Source organism: Silurus meridionalis, chromosome 19 (assembly GCF_014805685.1).
Source record: "Silurus meridionalis isolate SWU-2019-XX chromosome 19, ASM1480568v1, whole genome shotgun sequence".
Taxonomy (NCBI): domain Eukaryota; kingdom Metazoa; phylum Chordata; class Actinopteri; order Siluriformes; family Siluridae; genus Silurus; species Silurus meridionalis.
The window spans coordinates 6,268,705-6,293,764 of NC_060902.1; the positions used below are offsets into that span (position 1 = coordinate 6,268,705).

The window sequence follows — 25,060 nt, forward strand, 5'->3', positions numbered from 1 at the left end:
CATAAACCAATTTGAGCTAAGCTTCAGCTGTCAGTAAGGTGGCATAGATTTGATTCTAGAATACTTTGGTATACAGAGGTTCATGACCAACTCAATGGAGAGTTCATGGACAATTTAATGACTGCAGGTTGCACAGGTTCTGTGGATACAAAACAAACCCAAATATCAGATTTCAGATGTAACGTTTTTCTCATTTTCTTTGAGCATTGCACAGTTTGACATTGGGGTGAATTTTCTGTGATGTCCACTCCTAGGAAGATTCTCAACATTGGTCTTGAACTGTTTTATTTGTGAATAATCTTCCTCATTGTAAAATTTGAAAATGGCCTCATAACCCTTCTCATAACATCTGCTGATGTCACTCTCCATGGCATTGTGTTAACACACACCTGAATGTTGCAGAGAGACAAACAGCTGAAACTTCAGCTTTTATAGGGGTGGTCACACTTGCTGATGATCAATTTGTCAAGGGCAGTTAATTAGCAGCAGCTGGCTGCTACTTAGTCTTTTAAATCCTATTAAAGTGGTCAAATTTGACTTAGTTTTTCCATATATGGCTTTTCAATTAAAGCTTTATTTGTAAAATGTAAAATATGTACGAATAAATCATGATGTTCATCTGATTTCTTATATCCTGATAAGAATCATATGATAATTCAATATATATATATATATATATATATATATATATATATATATATATATATATATATATATATATATAGTTAGAGAACCACTCCCCCCTCTAACGCTCAACAATCTCGCTCAGCCTCTCCCTCCTATTAATCACCTGCACCTGTTTTCCCTTAATTCGTCCCCTTTCAAAGATCTCTCTCCCCCTTCACTTGCCGTCCAATCTACCGTATACCTACCCTAGATCATCCAGACTCCCTACTGAGCCTGTGGTCTCCTGTGTTTCTCGCTCTGCTTCTCGTGAAGCTCGCTACAGCTAAGTTGATCATTTCCTGCACTCCAGGTTTTGAATCTCCTGTGTTTGTTCTCTTCAAAGATAAATAAACTACACCTTGTTTTACTCCCAGTTTCAGGCGTCTGGTATTCTGTGACATAAATACACATTGTTTTCAAATTATACGGCACTATAATCTAATGTGTATGTGAATCAAATGATTATTTAAAGATTTGAACAGAAATGGTCAATAAACCAGTTGATCTTTGTGATATTTTTGTGAAAATACAGATAGGCCCGAAAGGTCCATAAGGCTGTGATTATCACCACGGTTTGAAAAAAGGCCATCTAATTGATTGTCTTCTGTCCAGAATCATGGCCAACATTTGGTGCTCTGCTGATGTGGAAAATTCTTACTGTTTGTTTTGGAGTACCTGATTTACTGTTCTGGGCTGTGTTTCCCCAAAAGCACTGCAGCACAAAGATGATTATTAAATCCTAGCATGAGAATTGCATTGAACACTTTCTCTACAAGTTAAAGCAATTTAAACTTTACAACACTTCTAAAACTCTCAGGCTTAATGAAAATCTTCATTATTTCCAAACATTAGTTATATTGACAGCTACAATTATTGTTAATTTCCTTTTGTTTGACAGGACATGGTTCTCAAAATTACTAATAAATCTGATTTGTGGTGTAGAATTGTTTTGTTACTGTTATAAAATACAGTTTTTTATGGTTTGGTAATGGCTTATTCAGTGAGTCAGTAAGCTGAAAACACACTGTTGTCATAAAGGCTTTGTTTTAGAGGGTTTTTCCATTCCTTAAATGAATCAATTATAAAGTAACTAATATTTGGGGGGTTGAGAATTTTTATATATTAGAAGCTGTTCAGGAGCCCTCAATGTTTTAAAACTGTATTATATTGAACATTATACAAGGTGGTTTTATTAGCTTGAATAAAGCCATTACCACAAAAAACTGTCATTAGAAATTCTCAGCTGATCACAATTCCAGAACATAATAAATTCCTTGTACACTTTACTAGTCTGGCTGGGGGTTCAAAAGAAAAATCAGATTAAACAGCAGATGTGCTAAAAAAGCAAGGCAAAAAAATAAATAAATAAAAAATGTCAGCGGGGACCCGCACAAAGGTTTTTACCTGAAATAGGAGTTGCTTGCAGAAACATGATCTGCATTGAAGAGTAATCAGAAAAAACCCTTATTAGCAGCATTTGTTATCTGTTAATGCAATGTAACACAGTCAGGAAATGTCAAAAAAGGTTGGCTTTTCTACAACAATTAGATATTGCTATGGCCCATATAGTCTCTTTGGAACATCATTGAGAATATTTAATTTAATCTTCAACCGGCTGCACGTGCAAGATGGATATCTCAGAACCAGAAGCAACACCTGACACCTAGAAAAACAAGATGACTTCAAAAATTTGACCAAATTCAAATCAGTAGCTTGATAATAAACTGTTCACCTGTAAAAAAAATAAAAATAAAAATAAAAAAGTAATCACTGAATAGTAATCACTACTTTAGAAAAACTTGTAAATATGACTAATATTGGCAAATTTGTTGATTTTTCTTGTTTAATCTGTGTTATGTGAACTCAGATGGATGCAGTGATTAAACTTAACATTTTCAGTTAACAGTACTTGAGAGCATCTAGTGTATTGTACTAAAAGTTCATACTGTTGCAAAATCTAGTGCAAAGTATTGGCACTAAAACCCAAAACAATACTGTTTTATAGTTTATAGCACATGTATAACTACAATTATAAACATTTGTTAAAATCTTCATTAAAATGGTCAAATGAGGTTAACAACTTTTTTAAAGCTTAAATTGTTTTCCTTTGCTCAGTTTCCCTTTAATCAGTTATACGTTAGTTGCTTAACATTAATTTGTAAAAACAGTGCGGCATATACTTCACAAATATTTCTGCGAACATTCTAGCGCATGCAGTCACTCACGTGCAAATGAACAAGCTATAGCCTACACATTATTTTTGTTAAGCAATTTCTACGGTTCTCAAAATATTTTATCGATTTCACTTAATGCAGTGGATGAGTAACTTCTGCTTGTTTTTGGCTCAGCTGCTGAAACACTACAGAATAAAACATGGAAGCTACACTAGATGTACTCCGATTCCATGTATCTACACAGATTGTCTATGCTTATTTAAATCATTTAATTCACTTAGGGTACATTTAACGAAAAATCATTCACATCAGAAGACAGACCATAGTAGACAGACTACATAGTAGACAGACTACATAGTAGACAGACCTGTACACATGATAACACCCCTTTGATATTTCACTGCCCACTTTGCCACTTTCAGGAGCCCTGCACAGAATCCATGTTTTTGTATAATTTGCTGTAGCACCACAAAAATCATGAAATGGTGCAGTGTTCATAATAATTTGCAATTTTAAGAGCAATGTCTCCTCAACATTTAATGCCTATAAATATAGAGAGCATAGAACACACGATCAGAGGCACTTGAAATCGGACATTCTCTTGTAAACTGTTCCTAGTACAGACACAAATGTGGATCCTGTAGATGTTCACTAGGAGGAAAATGATGCAGAGAATGAAAACCTTGATGTTTTGCAGCACCAGCTGGAGCATAATTTAGCATCACTCTTTTTCAAAATGTGGGTTACTTTACATGTTTCTGATTTAGCAGCACAAGAAGTAATTGAACAAATAAATCAAATTTTACTACTGTCAGAGCCTGTTGTCTATTAAGCAATTTAGCAAATTATTTTTGAACATGGACTCAGTATCTGTGATTCATTAGTGAGAAAGATAATAAATGTAGTACAAAAAAACGGTAACCCAATCTTGAAAATGACTAAAGCTGGTGAGCCTGTTTCCTCAATAAGCAGAAGAGCATCATATTTTTAGTCAATTTCCAGTTGTCATGCCAATTGAATACAATCTTGATTCACAATCAGTTTTTTTATGTACCAGTTCTGCAAATGTTGCAAAAATTTCTAAACAGGGCTGATATTCTAATTAAGGTCCTTTGTAATTATCGCTCAGTTAATGAATACAACACTTCAACTGGCAACCTCCACTTTCCTACACACATCCTCAAACACACCAGCCCTGTTTTTCATATATATTTTATCACAAATTGAAACGCATAAAATTAACCACTTTTCAGATTATTGTCAATTCATACTTCTTCATTTTAGTGTTTAACGTCAGTTTGTCCTTTTTTTTAAGATTCTGCCAGAGTTCAGTCATATATGTGGGGGTAGTACGAGTGGCGACGCTCTGTTTCTGAAACTCCCAGTGCCAGGAGGTGCTGGGTTAAGTTTGAAGCTGTGCCCGCCTAACAGCCCCTTGAGAGCGATGTGGGAGGAACCGCTGGAACGCCGCCGATTGATTCTTGGCCTCCTGAAACATATTGACTTCTGTATTCATGGAGTATAGGTGAATCGGCACTAGGGGTGCATCCAGCAGATTGGCCCTATCCCAACAGCCACAGGTGCCTCTCAGTAGACACAAAGGCAGCCATAGACCAGCCACAGCGGTCTCTTTGGTGGCCCTCAGAGTCAGATCCACCACAAAGTGTAGCTCCTGGACCTCCTGGCGGCCTGAGATGTCCCCCACATCCAACTCTCGCAGCAGGTCAGCCTGATAGCCCTGCAGCTTGACCTGCTGAGGCGTAAGCATCGGGGCCTTAAGGGACGATAGGACACCCATGGAGAGATAGCTGGCCAGCCTCTCTTCATCCCTGTGCACCGACACGCGCTGGCTTCACTTCATGTGCTTTTTTATAGCTTCCTGGTCGTTTCGTAACCCCAACCTTGATTACTTAAAATGTATGTCATTATCTTTTCTGCATCTGCTGCTGTGTACAGTTTGAAAAGGCCTTTACATCTAGACATAATTGTCTTTAATTTATTCGCACATTTTTAACATGAACATGTGCTCTTAAAATGTGAGGTGACTTATTTCGACTTTAGTTTTGTCATTTGCTACTCACATTTTAGGATTGTGATGACAAAGAAGAGGTGTCAAGCATTTCATTCGGCATATTGACTGTGATCCCTCAGGACTCTAAAACCATACTCCACTCACTACATTTCGAGGCCACATCCACTGCAATCATTTTGGAAGGTACAGTTGTAGTAGATGACCTGGAAAATCTTCCCCAAGCTACAGTATGTGCCTGCTTTTTGGGCTCATGCTATGAATTTAGACACTTGGACACAAGTCTCTCAAACCTAAAATACAATCCCTGAAAAATCATTTGATGCAGTAACATATTTTGCCATGATAGAGTGTTTTTTGGTGTAATTTTTCATGATTGACCATTACTGAGTTATTAAAATTGTCAATCTGTTGTTAAAATTGTTGTTTCCTTTTAAAATGGTAAGTGATTGGTTTTAGAATTAATTTAGAGGAAGTTTTTTTTTTGTTGTTTGTTAAAGAGAACGAGAAAACTTGTTCAGAAAACATTCATAGTCTATAGTGTTGTTAATGCATGTATTTCACCACAAAAAAAATTTACGTTTATAAATGTCAAAATAGGGAAATAATTGTTTTTTTTCCTGAGTTTATTATGTGCAAATTCTCTCTGTGTTTTTAATGCCATGATTTACGAATTGTTTTATAGTATAAAGACATTTTCTACTGCCAACAATCTGTTGACTGTTGTTGTATTAATGCCTTTGAGTTTTGAGTACAACTTGAGAAAGATGAACATTTTTCTAGTAATGTGAACAAGCAGACCTGTTATGTAACTACTTTTTGAGAGTTTAAGCTTAAAATTAAACTTCAGTTTTCACAGGTTCACAAGTAAACTCAACTTATAACTTTTTACAGTGTACACTTACTTTGGGGTTTTAACCAGTGTGTGCATGGAAATACACAACACTTTATCCAGTAGTGGATTTTTGGTAAATGTAAAATATGTCATTTTTACAAAGTCTGTGACATCATTTCTATGACCACAATGACATCACAGTTTATTACACTTTGTCCTGGTCAAAACGGTTTTAACTAGCATTTTAACAAATACAAAACTGCACATTCAGAAGTATGATGGCATGTTAAGAATAATAGTAATATAATGTTACGTAACTGTATACGTTTTAGTGTGGATCAAATTAAAAGAAAAGGTGACAGTCGAAGGATTTAAAGTTGGAGTGAAATAATTCAAAAATCGAAAAATGCAAAAAAATCTACGGTATGTTCCCAATTTGTAACAAAAAGTAGTCTCAGCTGCAAAATTTTGGAGCATTAGATATTTTTTGCACACTATTATTATTAAAGCTTGTATTATTATTAATATTATTATTATTAATATTATTATTATTAATATTATTATTAGATATGAAGTGGGTGGATTGAGCAATTTGACAATTATTATGTTAATGATGTTGATATCCAATTGTCAGTCTGTTTATTATATTTTTAATCAAACCTTAATGCAGTACTGCATAATACATATAGCATTATTTATTAGACCACAACTTCTCAACAAATGTTGATTTTTTTTGTGTTGCACATCAGGTGCAACATAAGCTAATGTTAATTATTTATTGTTTTGTTCTTGGCAGGCTAAAGTCCTACATAATATAAGCGTTATATGGAGCTAGATCTTGGACCCAGGACATAATGTCAGCCACCTATTACATTTTTTTCCTGATTAAAAAACTGTGAGCTAACAGGAGGTCCAGTAATTTGGTACGTTTTCTGCAATAGCTTCCTTATTTGGCTAAAAATAACTATGGTCTTATTCATCGCTCTGCTGTGTCTGTCTGCTCACGCAAACACACCCTGAATTTGTATGTGCAGCTGGCGGCTCTGCTCGCCTCAGGTCAGGTCGTGCCCGACAACAACCCCTGCTCCATCACCAGCTGAGCCAGAACCCAAAGCCAGTAAGAGCCAACGCCACTTAGCATACAGACACTTTTATGTCCTATTTTAAAACCTTTAAAGCACTTAAAGGGAAGACGGCTGTCTTTAAGCCTCATTTATTTGGTGTCAAAAGCTTCTCATTTCATCTGTATCAAAATGAGCACTTTTATTTAAATGCTTTCCCTGGACATAGAAAAACACTAACAATAATTTCACCAACAGGAATATTTATGAGCTCATTAATACATTTCCAAAGATTGTAGATTTGACTGCACACACGTACACACTCACATCATTAGGATGCCCAAGCTTAGGAAATGCTTGGCACATGGCACTATGTGACAAATACGAGATTTATTTCAGCTTAATGTGAGCTGAGAAAACCAATCATTTGCCAAAGTCTGCTCTGAAAACACACACAATATCAAACAAATGCAGTATTTAGAAAATCATAGAAATATTATGTAATGCTTTGCTGATTTCTGTTTTATGCAGAATCGGACCGAGCTCAGATTTAGCAATGTATCTGTTGTTATAAAGCTCTGCCTCCACACTGTTCTATAAGGGCAGTTCGTCTTTTATCTACTAAGTACATTAATCATAAAAAAAAATATATATACCAAAACAACAAAAAAATGCTGCTGAGAATTTTTAATAAAAGTAACATTTAATTTTACACACGATTTATGTTACACTAGTTTTCTTACAACATATCATTTTTATAGGTGAAGCCAAAAGGAGACCATAACAATTACAGTATACAAACATTGTGGGTTTTCCTATAATCAATTTAATTATGATTCAAAAACTATAAGAAATATAACAAACCTAAAAGTGTGTGCACTTCATATATGATCAGTCATTTTATATCCTCATGCATATTCAGATAAAACACCAGTTGGATAAAATACATGCTGTATGTATACATAATACACCAATTTGTTGAAATTATTTGGATAAAATAACATCTCCCTTTTCCCATTACTAATATATACAGCACAGTAATATACATTCCATTATAATGGGGAATAAAAAAATTAAAAACATATAAATGCAATATCAGAAAGTAAAATGCGACACACTTGAACTAAGAAAACCTGTTCTTGACAAGGCCCTGTGCATGAAGCCAGCTCCATGAAGATATGGTCTACATGGTTTGCAGTGAAAGATCTTGAGTGGACTTCTATAGAGCTCTGACCTCAACCCTATTGAACAGCGCTGGGATGAATCAGAATGCTGACTGTACCCTGGATCTCCTCACAATACACGAATAAACAGAAATCTCCACAGGCACACTCCAGAATGTAGTGGAACATGTTTCCTGGAGAATGAAGGATATTATAATAGCAAACAGGAAATACAATTTGGAATGGGATGTTCAAAAAGCACATACACATTTGTTTTTTAAAAATGTTGTCAATTTGATGTTTCTAATCAGTTCAGTCACTACTTAAAACTTTGTCCTCAAGCTAATATGGCATTTATTTAACAAATGCTTTTATCCAAACTGACTTACAAAGAATTATTGGACAATCCGGTGATGCAAACTCATAACATTCCTGTCACAACCTTAGGCCAATGATACATGCAGATGTGTGACAAATAACAGCTTCATGTCCTGCATTGACATCCTCATTCAATTCCAGAACATGTTGTTCCTTACACATCAATCAATGCATTGTTTCAACCCCAATTTCTAACCTTTTGATTTATAGACCTTTATCCCCATCAGTGTATGGATGTGTGTTCTGTTTGCAATGAAACACAGCTATCTTTGTAACTAAAACTCCAGCGATCCAGCCTCATTAAGTACATTTCTGTTTAAGATCATTCTGTTTAAGTTAATTCCATTAAGAGTCTCTTAGAACTCTTCTATTTGCAATGTTTATCCCAAATTGGGGTAATTAGGCCGACTCAGCACTTATACACATCCATGTGCATGGTAGAATTTGAATTGCTATGTACAGATAATGAGTGTTTCCTTCAGCTCATCATCTGTATGTACTATAACCTATTCTAAAATTGTGTCAACATGAATCTACCCAAACAACTTAAAGTTTAAATGCTATGCTTGAGCATTTTCCAAAAAAGAAAAGGAAAAGGTGAGAAGTTTGATACTCTGTGCATGCCCTTTTGAGTGTGTTATTTCTTTGCCTGCTTACTCCATGCGCTTTCTCCCGCACTGTTTCGCTCGGCTGAACAACCACTCAGTAAACACTGGCCTCTGACAGCAATTCAACAAGCTCAATCAGCCAAACAGCACAGAACATAATGCAAAAAGTACAGGTGACTGTCGACTGGCGTCTTGATATGTCAGAGCTTTTATTTACTGTGTAACTCTAAGGAAAGCTTTGAAAAAGCATTGAATTATGGTTCTTAATCAATGTATTCCTTAATATACAACTTGTTCCTAAATCATACACATACATGATTGTACAAATAGAGCATTGTATGTGTATTCATGAAATTTCTATTGTCCTAGTCTGCTCATTACCTATTTATTTACTTTTTAATGAACAATGAACAATACAGCTTAACAACTGCATGCATAATGGCACTGAATGACACTGTAACAAAAAAGAAATGCTCCAGCTATATTTGGTGATATAAAGAATTCAACACGCACAGCCATTTTTATCCAAAACCAAAACGTGACATTTGCTTTTTAGATACTGATTAAGCCTAACTGAAAAGAAAATAAGACTACATCTATGTGACTTCATGGAGCTGCTGTCTGTGAGAATATCTAAAAGCCTACGTTGTTCATTTAGGATTTAATCTACACAGAATATATGCTTAGTACTTTACAGATAGATGTGCATTCTTATATCTACAGTATTATATTGTAATAATTAAAAAAATATTCTCCAATTTACATTTTTGTTTTTGTAAAATTGATCATTTTACATAATCATTACACATCTTATATTTTATGGGATGTGCCATGTATAAACTGTGTAATCTGACGTTAGTTGGCATAATTATTACAAAATAATATACAGGTGTATTGTCACAGAGCTACATCCAGCATATATCTGGGTAAAAGGTATGTTTGCATACATGCTGTTTAGAACTAATCAGAGTTCCACACACAATCTATTACCTGAGATCAAAGCAGCAGCAGGATTGAACACAGTCTCTGTGAATTCAATACAATGGTGTCAATAAATGAAAGAACAGGTTCAAGTTCTTTTACCTTTTACACTAAATCTCTATATTTAAATGTAGGGATCAATTTCTCTACATTTAAACGGCATGTTAAATGCTTCATCTATACATGAGAATTCCAAACTTTTAATCACTGCCACGCTGCAGAGTCAAGTGTGTCTTTTACTCTCATAACCTCACAGGCCCGCTGATACTCCTGCAGAATCTTTACCACGCCATCATGACCGGACTGCAGTGCATCGTCTAGAGGAATGTTCCCCCACCTGGACACAGAAAAACCCAATTTTAGCCAACGAAAAATTTAGTGGATTATCAAAAATTGTCGATCCACAAGAAACACTGATGTATTCCTCTCTTTATAAACCAATCTGCATAAAACTTTAATCAAACATGACCAAATACTTCATCATGCCAGACTAGCGCAAAGATTGGAATGTGTTACAGTTAATTTGCAAATGAAGATTTTACATAACTTATAACATTCTTTCGGCTTCTCCCATTAGGGGTCGCCACAGCGGACCATCCGCATGTTTGATTTGGCACGTTTTTACGCTGGATGCCGTTCCTAATGCAACCCTCCCCATTTATCCAGGCTTGGGATAGAACCCGGGCCGCAGCGGTGAGAGCACCACATCCTAACCACTAGACCACCAGGGGACCTTAAATGAACATCTTCCATACAAAGCATTAATTATGTGGATTGAAAAACCCTCTGACCTGTCCTTCACAAAGGGGTTCACTTTGCATGTATTTGTTAAAAACCACACAGCCTCCACATGACCTGAAAAAAACAACATAAAAATGCTAATTATAATCAATATAGCAACATGTTTAAAAATTTAAACATACACTGATCAGGCATAACATTATGACCACCTGCCTAATATTGTGTTTGTGCTATTTTACTGCCAAAACATTCCTGACCTGTCGAGCATTAACAGCATTAACTTTTTTCAACAATCTGAGCTACAGCAGTTCCTATGTTCATCATTGTTCCTTTCTTGGATCACTTTTGATAAACACTGACCACTGCAGACCAGGAACATCCCACAAGAGCTGCAGTTTCGGAGATGCTCTGACGTCTAGCCATCACAATTTAGCTCTTGTGAAACTCGCTCAAATCCTTATGCTTGCCCAGTTTTCCTGCTTCTAACACATCAACTTTGATGACAAAATGTTCACTTGCTGCCAAATAATATCCCACCCAATAACAGGTGCCATGATGAAGAGATAATCAGTGTTATTCACTTCACCGGTCATAATGTTATAATGGCATAATAATATGCCTGGTTGGTGTATATTCTTTGACAGCTATTATTTCTAACATTTCTTAATCTACCTTCTGCAGAAGCAACATGAAGTGCTGTGCGACTGTCATAGTCCTTTTGGTCCAAATCCATAGAAGACAGTGCAAACCTGAACAAAGAAAGGGATTTTATTTTTATGCTAATCTATGAAATAGCCACAAGGAATCCAGTCCAGTTCAATTAAACAAGCAGAGACTGCTAAGATGTGAATTACCTCCTGAGGGCTGAAACATCTCCACTATGAGCTGCAAACATCAGGTTCACCACAGACTTGTTCTAAAGACAGTCAATTGAATACAGAGATGGGAGAATCAAAGTTACATTATTTTCTTGAGAAAAAGTAGCTGAATATTTCTGTGAATTACGAAATTATTTTTACAAATAAAATATCGGATACAATTATGCTAATTGCAGTGGTGCCCATCAAAGGGAGAAAAAAGAGACCTAAATCAAATATGGTTCTGCCTTTAGCTATTGCATTTTATCATATCGTATAGTTCTAAATTTATACTAAGTCAAAGAAGTCTGTGTAGCTACACTAAATCCCATGCACTTCACCAAAGACAGTAGCTTAGTGGGGTTTGGATCCAAATATCATGAGTTCATACCCCAACCACACCAAGCTGCTAATCTTGGGAACTTGAGCAAGGCCCTTAACCCCATAGCTGCTCAGTTGTATTAATAAGATAAATCACTCTTAAATAATATACCGTAATTTCCGGACTATAAAGCCATCCATATATAAGCTGCACCCACTGAATTTGAATTTGAAGATTTTTATTTTGAACATAAATAAGCCGCACCTGTCTATAAGCCGTCTACACTAAAACTAATGAACTTTACACAGGCTTTAACGAAAGAGAGTGTCTGTTACACGGTGTAACAGGTGAAATATGTTGGCATTTTGGGAATAGCCTGCCACCGCATTTTCCAGGTATTACTGCATGTGTGCAAGACCGAGGAATATGTCCTTATTATTTTCTGATGATCATTTCTAAGTTTCTTTGACTAACCTGTAACGCTGTTGCCAAGAAAAATTAAAAAGCACGAGTTTTGGAAACCTGTCTGTGCTTATATGATTTCTGTTGCAACTGGAGTTAGCGAGCTCTCCCTTCACCCAGACTCAACGCGTTACAACGGCTTGTATCTAAACAGTAGCCTACCAAGAGAATCATTGTTCACTGTCTTCCTCCTTCCTTTCACAACTATTTCTCTCGGGAGTTTATCTTTTGGCATCGTCGTGCGTTTAAAAAAAAAAAACGTTTTTTCTCCCGAAGCCGTGCAGCTCAGAACACAGGTGAGGTGCGTTTTTTCGTTTCCATTAGGAAATTTCATTGGTCTAATGTTATGTCGCTCAGTTTTTTGGCTTGAAGTTTGTGAAACCGGGAAAAACCCAGGAAAATTCATAAATAAGCCGCTTCGTTGTTTAAGCCACGGGGTTCAAAACGTGGGAAAAAAGTAGCGGCTTATAGTCCGGAAAATACGGTAAGTCACTCTGAATTAGTGGGTCTGCCAAATACTGTAAATATAAGATGCTGTAATTGGAGGTGCCATTCTGTATTATATTTCAATGTGCTGGATATCATTTTAAGATAATTTCTTGTCCTGTTATATCACCAAGTAGTAAAAATTAGAAAAAACTTGATTCTGAGCATACTAATTATTACTAATAATTTCAACAGGTAATGGCTGGCTAATGGTTTCTTGAAACTGCCAGTCACTTCGCAGGCGGCAGAAGGCTGTAGCTACATAATGCATAATGCTCCTTTAAGATCCTGTTACAAGCAAATATATATATATTGATTTAACTAACATTTAACTAAAATCCTTATTCAATTCATTGTTGTCTTTAGCACCTCAATGTCTCTCATAAAAAGAGAAAAAGATTTTTGAAACAAGAACTATTACACTAACAAGGTCAATATTTTTTTCTAGTATTTATTTGTTAGCAAACTACAGATAAATACGTGATATGGCCTAAATTGTTACTGCTAGGCTTCATATTCACATCATATTCAGAAGTGCGTAAACAGCAGATGCACAGGTGCATTTTATAAGCTCTGGTTAGAGCACCACAGTATCAAAGTCAGTGGGCATCTTCTGAATGACAGTAGGAACTTAATCTGTTTGTTGTCATGACAATATAGTGTCTGTCTGCAACTTGTACAATTTCAAAGCAGGTCTGAAAAGGTTAATCCTCCTGTTCTGCTGAGGTCAAAATATCCCCCAAACAATTTTCTTCGACACAAAATGTTGTGTGCTTGGATGTAAGGATGAAGTTAAAAATCGTGTCCCTCTGAGAAAAAGCTTACCCCGAACCCCCCTGATCCCAACCCAATCAAACAGTCCTAAGACATGTGTTTCATAGTCTGTATCAAGCTCTGGACCCTTTGAACCATTCAGGGATTTCTGCACTCTTGTGGTGCCCCTGCTTGGACCTGATTTCCCAAAAATATTAATAATGCATGTATATTATAGAAATAAAAGTGATTATTCCTCCGTGTGCCCACCATTTACTATTTGCACAATAGCTTGCTATCAGAATCCGTTTTTCTATCTATAAAATATCATGTATAATATATTTTACATTTTAAGTACTAAATGTAATAAAATAAATTGTAAATTCTTTCTGTTAAATTTAAAGGCGTGGACTTCATTAATCAGACATCAGACATTGTCGAGACTGTTAAGATTCTTTATACCAGAGCAAGAGCACCATCTGCTGGACAAAAATCCTAAATAAACATTTGTAACAATAATGGTTTTCAATATTTGGTCTCACTCTTTCATCACCAGACTGTCGCCGAGGATCCTGTTTCTTAACAAAGTGTCTTAGATTGTCGTAATTATGGAAGTTGAAGAGGGACACCAGTTCCTGAAAGGAAAATATTTATGCAGCATATCAAATCTCATTGTCATGAAGCCTGGATCCATATCTCAGAAAAGGGAACATGTTTACAGCCATGATATAATAGCTGTGGAGAAAATCTGATTTGGCAGTCATTTATTCAATGATTTGTAGCATGAATTTTTAATCCAGATGAGCATAATAGCAGGTCAACAGAGAGGAGAAATGATGAAGTACAAATACTTCGGTACTGTACTTAACTGGATATTTTTGGTATTTACTTCACAATAAATCTTTTGAACAACTTTTTACTTTCAGTCATTAAATTTTTTACACAAATATCTGTACTTTCCCCCTCTTAAATTTTCACACTGGGCTTATTACTTTAGTTTTAATCTATTTAACGACATGAGCAATATTTTTTTTCTCATTGCCCGCTGTTTTCCGCTCATCGACCTGTTTCTTGTCATTGCGTTGCTTTTTCATTATAACTAACAATGAGCAGGCAGAAGACAACAAGAATAATGGAGTTAACGTGGATGAGACGGAGGGAGTCAGCGATGTAAACATGACTGAGAACAGAGACCTTTCTAATCATCTGATCATCATCATATTTGCTCTGCTTGTGTTTTATATGGTGGTTGTTCAGCCAAGAAACATTCATTAGGTAACAACATTTTAAATATGAATGTATTAATATGATGTGAGGTCCAGTTACCAGCGTGACACTAAAACAGGTAGTAGTAATGGCTACTTTTTTATCTAAGTACATGTCAGAGCCCAAACTTCTTTAACTTGTGTGAAAAAGTGTAGTCAGTACTTCAACTTTTACGAGTCTTTTAAAACATCTGTACTTCTACTTGAGTGAATGATGTGTGTACATTTGCCCTCTCTGCAGACCAATGTTTCAATTAGGTAGATGATTAAAAAATGTTTTTTAAGGAGATTGGACATATATTACATAATGATTATACTGTATGAATAATTACACATTCGGTTTAGTGAATGAAGAGCACATTGATACAAATATACTTTTCACTGCAGTACATTCTGAAGCGATCTACCCTACACAGGGCATTCCAAAGTAACACCACCCATTGCAAAGCAACTGTCGTAAAGTGTATCAACATACTGAAGTGATAAAAAAGTGTTCACTTCGAAATATCTGGAAAATGTCGCTTATTTTGTCAGGGTGAAAGACACTTTGGCGCTGTGATTTTTTTTTTGCACTGAAAACTAAAAACATTGATAATCATACTACTTTCTTTCGGCTTCTCCCATTAGGGGTCGCCATAGCGGATCATCCGCATGTTTGATATGGCACATGTTTTTACGCTGGATGCCCTTCCTAACGCAACCCTCCCCATTTAGCCGGGTTTGGGACCGGCACTAAGAGTGGCTGGGGTTGGTTCCCTGACCGGGGATCGAACCCGGGCCGCAGCTGTGATAGCGCCGCATCTTAACCACTAGACCACCAGAGACCCCTTGATAATCATACTACATTACTCCTAAACTACAACTGTCTGCATTTTTATTTTTAATGATCTCATTTAAATTTAAAAATCTCAGGAATGTGTATTATAAAATGTTATGTAAATTAAGAAATAGTGGGAATGAAGATTTCTTTTGGAACAATGTAGAACACCACATATTTATGTTTAGGACTTAATATTTGCACTGTATACATCTTTTGTTCTGTAGGGTTACCAAAGTTACACTCTGAGTCTGCCTGCCTTTAATAAAGTATGCATCTAGAATCTAATTAGGAGATGAGAACAACCTGTTTAAGATTTCCTTATTTAATCATTCTGCAGCATTTTGTTAGGTCTGTGCCAATAATAGTGATTGTACTTTAAATAATAAATGCCACTTTTTCCTGCGAGTGTATTCAGTAATATTAAATTGTACTTAAACTATATAAAGCAAGTAGCGTCATGTAGTGCTGTGCTAAATAAACAAGATTGCGACATGCAGAGGAAGTAGGGTATAACCTTATTATTATGATTACTTCAGAATGGATTGCAGTTTATATTTAGAGAGTAAGCTGACCTCACAGAAGTGAATGCCTCTCACGCTGTTCCCCAGTTTGTCCAAAGGTGGTGACCAGCACATGATGCCCATTACATTAGGGACCACTAACAGCACAGCCCCTGACACCCCTGACTTAGCAGGCAATCCAACCTAACACACAAAATCACAACGCTCACACATTAATGTTATTGCACAGAATATGTAAAAGAAAGAAAGAAATAAAATCAAAATCTTTGCTTATAAAGCACCCCACCTTTCTTAGATACAATGTATTATGTAATTTCAATTTACTGTAATCAATAAAATAAAATAAAAGAGGAAAATATCATAAAATATTGATCCAAATCCAGTTAGGACTTACATGAAATGCGAAGTGGCCAGAGTAGTCATACATGCCGCATGAGTGCATGAGGCTGAGCGTGTTCCTCACCGCCGCAGAACTCAGTACTCGTTCGCCTGTGATAGGACAGATTCCTCCGTTTGCTAAAGTGGCCGCCATCACACTGCCTGACTCACATGTCACCTCAATAGAGCAGAGCTGTGTGGGAAACAAACACTGTTTTCAAATTTTTCATTATTGATGTGTTTGTTAAGCAACACAACATTTTAATAACCACTTCTGACAATTTTCATCTCCTCAGATTAAGAGTCTGGGTGTCGTCCTTTATAGTACATTGTCTTTCGAAAAGCATGTGAACAATATTACTCGGTCTGCGTAGTTCCATCTACAGAACATCAGCTTTCTTTGTTCGTTTCACAGCTATTCTTATTGTAACTCTTCTGTTTGGGTTACCTCACAGATTCCTTCATAAACTTCAGTTGGTCTGTATAATTACTAGAACCTCCTCCATCGAGCATATCTCCTCTGTTCCTTTATTATCTACACTGGCTTCCTGTCAAATATCAAATAGAGTACAAGATTCTGCTTCTCACCTTTAAAGCTCTTTATATTCTTGCACCCTCATATCTCTCTGACTTGCTTCATACTTACATCCCAAAGCGCACTCTCAGATCTTTCTCATCATTCTGTTCCTTAAGTCACTATGGGGTTTAGGGGATTTAGCTGGGCTGCGCCTCACCCTTGGAATTCTCTTCCACAATCTATACATAAAAGTGACTGTCTGACCACTTAAATACCTCATGCCTTAATACTCCTTGTTTCAGATTAGCTTTCTGATCAATTTTACCAGTTAAACAGTTGTTTGTTGTTTGTCTTGATTTTAGGATTATCACTCAACTGTACGATGTCCTTGAGTGTTTTAAATGGCATCCTAAATGTAATATTTTAATCTACTTTTCCAATCGCCTTGGATGATTTCACAATTACAAATAAATACAATTTTCTGTTTTTCTCACCTGGAAGTAGAAGTCTAGAGCATCGATCATATCTGCCCCAGGCGGAAAACACTGTATACAAACACAAACAGGTAACCAATAATTGTTTTGCCAAGTAGTTTAAACTAAAGTTTTGAAATGCAATCACATAACAAACCTTTTTTTCTTTCAGGTAGTAGCCTATTGCAAAATTTCGGTCTCCTGTCTCCTTTTCGGACTGAAACCTATAAACAGAAATTGCTTTATAAAAAATCAATTTCAAGAACAAAAGCCAGTTTAAAGCAACAATATAAATATTGTGAACTCACGTGGCATTACTGAAGCCTACATATTCTTTGCCTGCCATTTTCTTTACAAAGTCCATCACCTAGAGAAAAAAATTATTTGTCAGAAAACATTGTTGACATTTTTTTTAATGGACAAAAGGCAAAAAGGGGAAAGAAACCGAATTCAGTTCCATTTTTCTATATTTCGTTACCTAAAATACTATCATAGTACATTGCATGAATTAAGTTGATATGATAAACATATTGATATGTAATTATGCAAATGATATATAAAATGTACTACTACTTTTGTGTTTTTGAGAATTTGATCACAACACCAAACTTTTAATAAAAAAATCATATGTTTTTAAACAGAAGTATCTATTTATTGTTATTATTAAATAGAAAAATTTAAAATTGTAGTCACAATTTATTGTTGACTTACTTACAAAGTCAAATTTCTCAGCTTTGTTGGCCCCAGGCTGAAAAAAAATAAAAAAGTAAAAAATAAAAACCACAAAAATGTATGTATATATATATATATATATATATATATATATATATATATATATATATATATATATATATATATATATATATATATATACACACACACACACACACACACACACACACACACACACACACACACACACACACACAAAAGTACACCCCTCAGATTTAAGCAGCCATTTTAGTATATGTTCTCAAGGGACAATACCATAGAAATGAACTTGGATATATTTTAGGGTAGACCCTTCGAAAGCTGTGCTAAACGGCAGTTTTCCCACATGAAAACAATCCCAAACACAGCGCCAGGATAACAATTGCCTTTGCTGAGGAAGCTGAAGGTGAAGGTGATGGAGTGGCCAAGTATGTCTCCAGACCTGAACCCTATTGAGCATGTGTGGAGCATCCTCAAGCGGAAGGTGGAGAAGCGCCATGTGTCTTACATCCAGCAGCTCCGTGATGTTATTATGGAGGAGTGAAAGAAGATCTCAGCAACAACTTGTGCAGCTCGGGTGAATTCCATGCCCAGGAGGATTAGAGCAGTTCTAGACAACAACAAAATATTGACACTTTGGACACAGTTTAATGTTTACTTAGGGTGTACTCACTTTTGTTGCCAGTTATTTTGACAATAATGGATGTGTATTGATTAATTTTTTTCGAGGACAGTTAATCTGTACTGCTATAAAAGCTGCATATTGACTACTTTAAAATATATCAGAGTTTCATTTCTATATTATTGTCCCTTGAGAAGATCTACTAAAATAATTGCTGAAATGTGAGGGTGCCCTTATACTTCACACAAGAAGTTTTGGGTTACCAGTCGTTGCAGTGTCAATTTCGACTGTGGGACCAGTGACTGAACAGTTTGACGTAAACTAGCTACAGTCAAAGCATGATGATGTGTGTTTACCTTAATAAGAGAGCTGATGACAATTGCTCCTGCATTCACCATTGGATTGTGAGGTTTATCTGAAAATCAAAAACATGTTCATACAAACGTTATATTTATACCACTAATTCCAATAGAAAATAGAAAATTGTATATAAAACCTTTTCTGTAAAAAATGCCTTGTAAACCCTTAACCTCAAACTGTACCCATGAAGTGATTTTCTTTTACATTTACATTTGCGGCATTTGGCAGACGCCCTTATCCAGAGCGACTTACAACTGAGCAGGGGAGGGTTTTCGGGCTTTGCTCAAGGGCCCAGCAATGGCAGCTTGGTGGTGGTGGGATTTGAACCTGTGATCTTCTGATCCAAAGCCCAATGCCTTAACCACTGAGCTACCACCTTCTTTTGTATATGAGAAAGGTTTAGGGTATATGTGGTGGCAAGAATATCAAAGATAGCAATTAAATAAGCAATGAAGAATTAATAAACATTATAAAAAGCTGTTTTCAATTTGTTCAAATGGGTATGTAATTGTGTACGTATGTTCTTTCGAAATGCTTGTTGATGTGTAACAGGAGCAAACACTGCTACTCTCAAGGCCACTATGAGGGACAGCTTCAGAGTGTTCAGTAACTCCACAAATACTCACAAACATTTTGCTCCAAATCAGAAATAGATTTCTTAAAAAAGATTCCTGAATAAACTCTTGCCAGCTACTTCTAAAGACAAATTATACTTCTTTAATATGCAATAAAGCCTATTAGCAGAACAGTGCTAGTGCAAGACATTTTAAAAGTCCATCTACAGACTCACTGAAATAGTTCACCACTGGCTTATATTATTAGTAATAATAGCAATTATTGTGGAAGATTTTTCACTATTAAAACAGAAGTAGCTTTGATCTCATGCCCACCTTCGTCATCAAGGGAGAGCATGTTGAACTTTAGCCCACTGGGCTCTTTCCCTACAAAATGGTGCACATGTTCAGTTCCATGCTCATGTAAAGCAATGGCATATTCCAGCGGCTTTACACATGACTGCAGGCAAAATGGCATCTTGGTGTCTCCTTTTGAGTGCCTTTTAAAAAGATATTAAGAATTTAACAATTAATAACAACATTTCTCAGGTATATATATATATATATAATTTTTATTATTATTATTATTATTATTATTATTATATGATTATATTATATATTATTTATTTATTTACCTCTGACCATCTACTGTACACAGTGAAATGCCCCAAAGGCTGGGACTGAACTTGGCAAGGTGTGGAATGTAGTCTGCTACCTGACACACAAAAAATTTCAATTTCAATTCCAATAAATCCTACAGAAATGCAGGAATTAATAAAGAATATAAATACTCACTTGACCTTCATGCTGCTGTTTTGCTCTGTTATAGATCTGATTTATGACATCAACAAATTCTTCAAATTCTGGAATGATAAATTTCTTTCTGAAAGCTTGGGAGAGCAGAACGATGTTCCCACCTACACATCTAACAGAAAGGCAAATGACTGTGATATAAATTGAGTTATCTCATCATAATTACTGTATATTTAAGTCAACTATGATAGATCAAATCATAAGAAAATACAATCAATTGTTAGATTAGATGGAAAGGTTTCTTGAATAGACTTGGATAGACAGCAGTCCAGAACTCAGACATCAGGTTGGATGGGGATTGTCTATGCCATTTTCAGATCTCTTCAGAGATGTTTAATCGGGTTCAAGTCTAGCCACTCCTTTTATAGGGTGAATCGTCGCACCAATCTGAGGTCCAGAGCGATCTGAAGCAGATTTTTATTAAGGATGTCTCTGTACATTGCTGCATTCATCTTTCCAACAATTCTGATTAGTCTCCCTGTTCCTGCCGATGAAAAACATCCCTTCAACATGATGCTGCCACCACCATGCTTCACTGTAGAGATGGTATTGGCCAGGTGATGAGCGGTGTCTGCTTTCCTGCAGACTCTTGGCTTTCAGGCCAAAGAGATTAATCTTTGTTTCTTATGGTCTTAGAGTTCTTCAGGTGCCTTTATTGTACACTCCAGGTGGGCTGTCATGTGCCTTTTACTGAGGAGTGGCTTCGGTCTGGCCACTCCAAAATACAGGCCTGATTGGTGGAGTGCTGCAGAGATGGTTGTTCTTCTGGAAGGTTCTCTTCTCTCCACAGAGAAACACTGGAGCTCTTTTAGAGTGACTATCGAGTTCTTGGTCACCTCCCTCACTAAGACCCTCCCCCCGATCACTCAGGCCAGGTGGCTCTGATATGCACTGTATTATATTTTCCAGATCCAGATCCATTGTACATCGAGGGTCTTTAGATGCGGTAAAATTAAATTTTCTCTCCAAATGAATTAGGAGACCAACACCTGTTCCAGCATGACAATGCACCTGTGCACAAGTCAGCTCCATGAAGATATGGTTTACATGGGATGGAGTGGAAGATCTTGGGTGGCCTGCTATAGCGCTCCAATCTACTGAAAACCGTTGCGATACCTACATCATTACTTTACTAACACAACATATACACAACCACATTCCAAATCTAGTGGAACATCTTCCCAGAAAAGTGGATGTTATTCTAACAGAAAATGCACATGGGAATCTTTTAGTTATGTGTCCACAAACCTTTGTCCATATAATGTATGTAAATGTACTAACAGTTGTGTTATAGTCCAAACACATATAAAACTGTAAATATAAAAACATTTCTGATACAACCAAACAATAAATTTTTTTTATTTTAAAATGCAAAAATTACTGATTCACTTGTTCAATAATCCAAAAGTAAAGATATAACTGCAGTTATTCAGAATAGCATGTAATGTCCGAAATGGTGATGTTTAATTAATTTTTTAAAAGTTGAATTATAGTTTGTTTTGAAGATTTTATGCCGCAGCCTCTCAAACTGTTTTGCAGATAATGTCCCAAAGAAAACAATAATTAAGCAAAATCCAATAGTTAATTTGAAAGCCATTTGGTCACCCTTGTGCATCATACATCATATGATCTACCCACTTGTAATTTGGATTAGTCTGCATCCATGTATATAAGGTGGAATAATGGATTTACAATATAATAATAAAGCTTTATACAGTGCTTGTGGTGTGGTTCTAATACATTTTTACTCATATTTTCACAAATATTGTTAGCAGTAACACACACCTTTGAAAGAGTTTGTAGTCCATCATGACATCACCCTTGGATTCTTGAACAGCTTGCCGCAGTTTGTCCATACAGTCCCTCAGTCGGGGGTCAGAGGTCAGCAGACCTGTGCTTTTAACAGCCTGAATCAGAGGAGAAACAGGGTTTGCACAACTACACTGCCACAACACTTAGCCCATTTTATCGACTGCATTCTACTGTGATTAAATATTGATTTAATAATTACAGTAAGATATAGTGTTTTTAAACTAGCAGTATACCAGTGGCATTTCACACCTAGGCCTTCAGTGGTGTCCTACCTGAATCACTCCTCCTCCTAATATCATCATTATGATGCCACCACCATAGAAACCAGCAATGTAATACATAATCGCAGTTTAACAGATCGTTGTTAAAAGTTTGTGGTTACTCAAAAATACAGCACAATCGATCTTTTTAATACTTTCCTATTTTTCTTTGCCTTTACGGTGCGGAGCTCTGTTTCTCTTTGCACTTGTTCAAATGCACTGATCATTAATCTGATTCGAAACTCAGCGCAATAGAGAGAAATACAATGAAATGAAGATACTTGACTATTAGGATTAATTCAATACATATTCATTTATTTAATGACTTTATATGTATATATATTTAAAAATATATTGAAACTTAAGTAATTCCAAACAGCCCACCATGCAATATACTGTATGTGACAATCTACTTTATCAACCACAGAAAATTGACCTAGCATAGGACCAGCAGTGACTGTTGTATTTCATAAAAGATGTACACCTGAATAATAAGCGGTTGTGATAATATTTGCAGTTCAAGTATAGGTATTTGAAGAGCATCCAATAAGATATCAGATAAGTGCATAATGAAATACTAAGCAAGTTAATGCACTGGATTTATTGTTTAAAAGTCACTTAACCATGAAAATTTTGCAGCCATGATACCGAGAATTTACTTTTTAGATCAGTGATGGCATCTCACCATCGTCTGAAATGTAAACTTTGTCTTTTATAGCAGAGTGTAGTTAATTGTTGACTCACACTGATGAAATGAGAAATGGGAATCCTTTCCTGCCCATTAGTTATGGTTTGGAACAGCAAATCCTCCAGTCCTGAGAAGAGACTTTTACCTTCCCTACCTCTGAGTAAACATAAAAAAAAAAAAAAAAAAAAAAAACATTCATTGGCAAGTGATGTCTGGTGTTTTGGTATCTGAAATTTGCACCTGTAGTTTTGGAAATGATCTACAGGTCTAATGTAGCTCTGGGTGTAATTTTATAATGTAAATCATGAGTATGGTGTCAGTTTGACAAATCCAGTCAATAAAAATGGGTAGTAAAATTTCTAAAATTAATCTGATTACATTTTTTGGAATATCTACATATATTGGGCCATAGAATATTTCACTTAGTTAGATTAATAATTAGATTCTGGCTGTCCATGATAAGTAAACCATTATCATCCTCATCATCATTAAAACACAAAAGTGCACATACACAGTTTGTACACATACACAGTTTGTACACATGACAGCGGTCAAAGTTGTTTAATCGATTCAAAGACCTAATATAAATAAGTCACTAGAACAGGAAGACAAGATAAAAGATTTCTATAGACATCGGTGTAAACAGAATTTGGTTACGATGAGAGACAATGATGAAGCTCATGTTGTGCTCTGAGGGACTTTTACCTTAGATGATGGGAATGACAGAGATGTGAATGATGCTGATAATCAAATCATAACTCATATAATATCTATAGATATAATATAGATATGTGTCAGTAGTATTAACAGGTTTGATGTCACTATATTTAATATTCGGGTGATTTACAGTGTGGTTGAAATGGAATATTTTCTCTTTGGAGGTTGATTTGAAATTGTATATCTTTAGGTCTGGTTGAAAAATATACAAAAGTGAAAAGTGTTTCAGTGGCGTGAACTTATAGTCGAATTTGTAGAACTATATGCAGATGCAAATGTCAGAAAATTACCCTGTGATGTTTTTTTTTCTATATTATTATTATTATTATTATAACAGACCTTCAGACATATTTCTATCAAGGTTAACAGAGGTTGATATAAAACTGTAAATACTAATAGTCCTTTGTAACAGGTAAAAATTTAATATAATATTTTTTGTGCAAACCGGTAATGAACTTACCCCTCTGGTAAGGTGTGATCAGTGTTTTCAGTAGTTGCTCTGCTGAGATAAAGCTGAGAGTCGTTAGTGAAACAGCGCCTCTGTCGCCAAACTCGGCGCGCGCTACCGCAGCACAAACTCGCAACACGGTTTTGCGCAAAAGATTTCACTGTTCCGACGTTAATCCGCCCGAAAGTCCTCCAACAATTCATCATCGTCATCATCCACTTCCACCCGAGCGAAGATTAAACACACAGTCTGTGTACGACCTCTATACTTTGCGAAAGGGGCTCGCTATGAAAACGCGTGCGCGCGTGCGACACTCGACAGCAACTGCGTTCTGACAGATCAGATCCATCAGAGTGTCCCTTGAGCACGCGCTTCAGTGGAAGAGTTTACGCACGAGAAGTGTCTGACCTTGCGCAATGCATTGAACATGGTCAATTCATATTAAATGCATATTAAATAAATTGTAAATTCTATAAATCTAAATTGAACAAAATCCAGGATATTAAACAATTTATTTAAAAATTCGAATTCTTTCTGTCTGTTTGTGGGAAAAAAAAAATTATATATATATATATATATATATAT

The 25,060-nt window shown here is 35.9% G+C and overlaps 1 protein-coding gene and 1 long non-coding RNA gene across 7 annotated transcripts; one reads left to right on the top strand and one right to left on the bottom strand.

Annotated features, from left to right (window-relative positions):
* Positions 1 to 6,090: 6,090 nt before the first annotated feature.
* On the top strand, positions 6,091 to 6,830 carry LOC124402074. The gene is made up of 3 exons (XR_006928650.1): positions 6,091 to 6,127; positions 6,501 to 6,627; positions 6,739 to 6,830. It is a non-coding gene; the product is annotated as an uncharacterized LOC124402074 (long non-coding RNA).
* Positions 6,831 to 7,449: 619 nt separating this feature from the next.
* gls2b (glutaminase 2b (liver, mitochondrial)) lies at positions 7,450 to 24,814 on the bottom strand. Of its 6 annotated transcripts, XM_046875646.1 has the most exons (20): positions 24,488 to 24,814; positions 23,367 to 23,466; positions 22,336 to 22,457; positions 20,533 to 20,662; positions 20,373 to 20,452; positions 20,074 to 20,237; positions 19,180 to 19,238; positions 18,206 to 18,238; positions 17,799 to 17,857; positions 17,648 to 17,714; positions 17,512 to 17,562; positions 16,517 to 16,693; positions 16,174 to 16,305; positions 14,059 to 14,151; positions 11,491 to 11,552; positions 11,309 to 11,385; positions 10,687 to 10,750; positions 10,094 to 10,232; positions 9,905 to 9,940; positions 7,450 to 8,122 (listed from the first exon to the last, which is right to left on the bottom strand). In XM_046875646.1, exons 1-18 carry the CDS (start codon positions 24,688 to 24,690, stop codon positions 10,100 to 10,102), a joined length of 1,806 nt encoding a protein of 601 aa, XP_046731602.1. In that variant the 5' UTR covers positions 24,691 to 24,814; the 3' UTR covers positions 7,450 to 8,122; positions 9,905 to 9,940; positions 10,094 to 10,099. The 6 variants fall into 6 exon arrangements, with proteins under 6 accessions (XP_046731602.1, XP_046731601.1, XP_046731600.1 ...); XM_046875645.1 differs by having other exon boundaries at positions 7,450 to 9,940; XM_046875644.1 differs by having other exon boundaries at positions 7,450 to 10,232.
* Positions 24,815 to 25,060: the final 246 nt, after the last annotated feature.

Excerpts from the sequence above, each read along its gene's own strand:
- gls2b (XM_046875646.1), bottom strand. The coding sequence starts at position 24,690 with ATGATGACGATGATGAATTGTTGGAGGACTTTCGGGCGGATTAACGTC. Across the intron at positions 17,563-17,647 it reads ACTACCTGAAAGAAAAAAAG|TGTTTTCCGCCTGGGGCAGA; the intron begins GTTTGTTATGTG and ends GTTTGTATACAG. Across the intron at positions 14,152-16,173 it reads GAGGCATTCACTTCTGTGAG|GAACTGGTGTCCCTCTTCAA; the intron begins GTCAGCTTACTC and ends TTTTCCTTTCAG.